The 4,700-nt window shown below is 46.1% G+C and overlaps 1 protein-coding gene across 1 annotated transcript in view; it reads left to right on the forward strand.

Moving 5' to 3' along the window:
- Nucleotides 1–2,136, forward strand: part of LOC107099346 (solute carrier family 12 member 9-like) — a 23,618-nt gene extending 21,482 nt beyond the window's left edge. The window contains exons 3-4 of the mRNA XM_015397425.1: nt 259–416; nt 2,024–2,136. Of these exons, the coding sequence (XP_015252911.1) occupies nt 259–416; nt 2,024–2,136 (271 nt within the window). The remainder of the gene's footprint in view (nt 1–258; nt 417–2,023) is intronic.
- The last annotated feature ends 2,564 nt before the right edge of the window (nt 2,137–4,700 follow it).

Raw genomic sequence — 4,700 nt, forward strand, 5'->3', positions numbered from 1 at the left:
CCCCTCGTTGCGTTCAGGTTCCTCCCGTAGAACCGTGTCCGCTCGCTGCGTTCAGGTTCCTCCAGTAGAACCGTGTCCCCTCGCTGCGTTCAGGTTCCTCCCGTAGAACCGTGTCCGCTCGCTGCGTTCAGGTTCCTCCAGTAGAACCGTGTCCCCTCGCTGCGTTCAGGTTCCTCCCGTAGAACCGTGTCCCCTCGCTGCGTTCAGGTTCCTCCCGTAGAACCATGGCGGTTACGCTCTGTCTTCTGTTCTTTGCAGGGTTCTTCTTCAGAGGGACTACAGTTTCCTGAGAGACATCAACATCTGGAATCCCTTCGTCATCACCGGGGTTTACTGCTCCACGCTGTCCGCCGCTATGAGCAATCTCATCGGAGCCTCTCGCATCCTCTACGCCCTGGCCAAGGATGACTTATTCGGTGGGTATGGCGACGGCGCTCTGCCGTCTCTTCTTCACGTTGGCGCAATTTTGGAGCCTCAGCATCAGAGCTGCGGTCTTCAGAGGGATAGTTGACGCCACCTGATCCGTCCCATCAGCTTATCATCAACCACATAACCATCCAGCTCGCCCTCCATTCCACTTTGTAAAAAAGACCCAAATTACGTTTTTCCCTCCCTAAAATAGTAAACATTGTTTTAGTGATTTCATAATAGAAATAAATTATTTTAATACCGTAACTGCGTTATTTATTGAATCCCTGATGTTTAATCAGGTTGTGCAAACGAGCTGATGGTGGATGGTGACTGGCCGTCAGGGGAAGTCGCTCTGCAGCAAAGCAAAGGCGCCGGAAGTGACGCACGGGCACGCCACCCGCTGCAGCAATCCCAGAAATCTGTGTAAATGTCACCTTATTAAAGCCAGTCTAAATATAAACACTGTTAGACATGTACAGCCGCTGGCCACTTTATTAGGTACAGTATGAAGGTTTGCACTCCATCAACTATCAAAGGTCTTAATGGTCACCATGACAACACAGCCTCCTTCAAGATTGATTCAAAGTTTTCTATCTAAGGAAAACCAGCTGATTGCATCGACTCATTGACTCTTCAGCAATCCCTCACACTAAGCATGCTTGTAGTGACAGTGGAGAGGAAAAACTCCCTTTGAACAGGAAGAAACCTCCAGCAGAACCAGGCTCAGTGTGAGCGGCCATCTGCTGAGGCCCACTGGGGTTCAAGGAGACAGAAGCAGACATAGAAAAAGAAGCATAGATACAAAAGGCAACTGTCAACCAGCTCCACAGGCGGCCCCGTCCAGGAAACACACAGCCAGGCAGACGAGCTCCGAGCCAGCTCCCATGTCAGAGGATGAAGAGAGCACATCCAGTTAGTCACAGTCAGAGAAACAGGACTACACTGGAAAACAGGCTGAGCTCCTTAGAGGAGACTTTGCTGATTTATCAGTCTGTCCATTTTTCTTTGAATCATTCATTAATAATCTGATAGAAATTGAGTCTTTAATCAGATTTAATCCAGAACTAAAGCAGGTGAAGGTTCGATGACTGATGCAGTTTCACAAAAACTATCAATAAATGCTTTACTTCTTTTTTTCTAGCAATAGAAAGTTTTTAAACCCGATCAGTTTGTCTCCGTTTTATTGAGGATGTCCAGTTTTAGCCTTTATACACAATGATAATAATTTTTAGTGTTTTTATTTCTATATCTGAGTTTCTTATTTTGTCTGTTTTTGTTCCAGATGTTGAAATAAACTCAGTCAGTGTTTTTATTATCAGTAAATCCTGCAGCTTCTGTTAGATCAATAATCAGAAAAATGTTGCTGATAACTGAAATTTATTCTTTTCTGAACGTTGCTGCAGGTTTGACTCATTTCTAACTTGTTTTTTTTCTCCTGACCTCCTCCTGACCTCCTCCTGACCTCCTGCTGACCTCCTCCTGACCTCCTCCTGACCTCCTCCTGACCTCCTGCTGTCCTCCTGCTGACCTCCTCCTGACCTCCTCCTGACCTCCTCCTGACCTCCTGCTGTCCTCCTGCTGTCCTCCTCCTGACCTCCTGCTGTCTCTGCAGGTACGGTTCTGTCTCTGGCTAAGAAGACGTCCCACAGCGGGAACCCCTGGGTCTCTGTGCTCATGTCCTGGTTCTTGGTGCAGGTCAGTAGAAAGGCAGATGGTCCTCTCTGAAATACCTGTGATGATGATGATGATGATGATGATGATGATGATGATGATGAAGGTGATGATGATGATGTTGATTATGAAGATGATGATGATGGTGATGATGAGGATTATGATGATGATGGAGGTGATGATGATGATGATGATGAAGGTGATGATGATGAAGGTGATGATGATGATGATGATGAAGGTGATGATGATGATGATGGTGATGATGATGATGATGAAGGTGATGATGAAGGTGGTGCTGTTCTCCAGTTGTTTAGTAGTGATGTCTGATTTTTAGCCAAATTATCGTCGTTCTTTTTTAATCCTATCGAGCCGATATGAACCGATATTTTCTTCTGGAGGGCGGATCAGTCATGTGATGCAGCAAAGGATTGTGGGTCTGAATATGAGAATCAGTGGGTTGATTATTTAATGATAGTGGGGATGATGGGGGTAAATACCCAGTGAGCAGTGGACCGGGACTCAAACCAGCAACCCACTGGTTACAGCACAGCCCCCCCCTCCCTGAGCCAGATCTGGAGTCTCCTCTCTTCATCTCATGTCTGGAACGCCAGCAGGAAGGTTTCCTGCCGGGAAATGTTCTCCTCTGGGATCGTTGCTCCAAACTTTAAACCTCGGTCACCTTGAACTCCATTGTCACACAAACTTGCCCCCCACTTCCTCTCCGCCTCGGCCGTATCCAGACCCACAGCTAGTTCCTGATTGGCCCTCTGGCGTCGTGGCGTGGAATAACAGCGCAGACCACGCTTCAACATTGGGCAGAAATCAAACATACCTGCATCACGCTGCTGGGGGGGGGGGGGTGCAGATCAGCAGGTTTCAGGGTTTGCAGACGGCTGGTTGGTTTCAGTGGCTTCAGCCTTCTGACCATGAAGTTAACCCTTAGCCTGCCTAACGACACGCTGGACTCCAGTTTTATTGGTTTATCCAATAGATTCCAGGGTTTCAGTCTGATGATGTTGGAATAAGCGGCCTGCCTTGAATCCTGTTCCTGTAAGATGGCGTCTGACGCTGACCGGAGAGGAAAACTGTTCAAACTGAGATTTATTCTTCAACTAATCTGCAGGACAGCAACATTTAAGCAGCTTTAGACTTTAAGGTATTTTCCTGAAGTTGGTTAAACAGAGATAATAAAGAGCATAAAAATAAAGCTGAGCTTTGAAGGCGCAGAGATCAGAGAGAAAATGAGGCTTCAAACAGGCGGCTGTTATTTCTGCTAATAAATGAAAGGCAGGCAGGACGGCGAGAGAAAATCAGCCTCATTTCCTGTTTGTGGTGTGAAAAAGGTTTTTGTCAGGAGAGATCAGAGGGATGCTTTTTACTCTGATTACTCACCAACTATCAGCAGCAGTTTATTTCTTGGGTTTAATAACCGTCAGAGATGCATTATCAGCTGAATCCCATTAAACCATCCAGACGAAATGAATTTATTTAACGTTTAGTTTAAATAGAGTAGGGTTCATAATGTGATCAGTTCAGTCTGAAGTGTTAGGGTGTTACCTTCCCCTCCTGCAGGGGGCAGCAGAGCCAGCCCTGCAGAAACCTTATGTGTGAATGTTGATGTTTCTCCTGCTCCGGCTGAAGCCCAGAGGGCCGTTTTAGTTGAAACAAAGATGGCGCCTCACTCAGACCGCAGTACATGGAAGAATAACATCACGTTCTTCTGGTGTCGTTCTGACGTTGTTCTCATGTCGTTCTGATGTTGTTCTTGTGTTGTTCTAACGCTCTCGTATTGTTCTGATGTTCTCATGTTCTCATGTTCTCGTGTTGTTCCGACGTTCCCGTGTTCCGATGTTGTTCTCGTGTTGTTCTGGTATTGTTCTGACATTCCCTAATTGTCCTGACGTTCTCGCGTTGTTCTCGTGTTGTTCTGGCGTTCTCGTGTTTTACTCACGTTCTGGCGTTGTTCTCATGTTTTTCTGTTATTGTTCTGTTGTTCTCGTGTTGTTCTGTTCTGTGAATTGTCGCTATATAAATGAACTGAATTGAACGTTGTTCTCGTGTTGTTTTGATGTTCCCGTGTTCCGATGTTGTTCTCGTGTTGTTCTGGTATTGTTCTGACATTCCCTAATTGTCCTGACGTTCTCGCGTTGTTGTCGCGTTGTTCTGTTGTTGTTGTGTTTTTCTGACGTTGTTCTCATGTTGTTCTGACGTTCTCATGTTTTTCTGGTATTGTTCTGTCGTTCTCGTGTTGTTCTGTTCTGTGAATTGTCGCTATATAAATTAACTGAATTGAAAATAAACTGAATTGAATGACGTTCTCGTGTTGTTCTGATGTTCTCGTGTTCTGATGTTCTCGTGTTCTGATGTTCTGGTGTTGTTCTGATGTTCTGGTGTTGTTCTGATGTTCTGGTGTTGTTCTGATGTTCTGGTGTTGTTCTGATGTTCTCGTGTTGTTCTGATGTAGCAAATGTTAAAATGGTGGGGGGGGGTTCAGGCGGAGGACAGAGGCGGGGATCAAACGGTCCTGACTAAGCCATCATTATCAGAGGTGAGTGTTGGAGGCTGAATGGCCGGTCATTATCGGCGCCCTCTCTTTTCTCACCGTCTGTCGCCCTCTT

Source organism: Cyprinodon variegatus, unplaced genomic scaffold, assembly GCF_000732505.1.
Source record: "Cyprinodon variegatus isolate N-32 unplaced genomic scaffold, C_variegatus-1.0 Scaffold861, whole genome shotgun sequence".
Taxonomy (NCBI): Eukaryota; Metazoa; Chordata; class Actinopteri; order Cyprinodontiformes; family Cyprinodontidae; genus Cyprinodon; species Cyprinodon variegatus.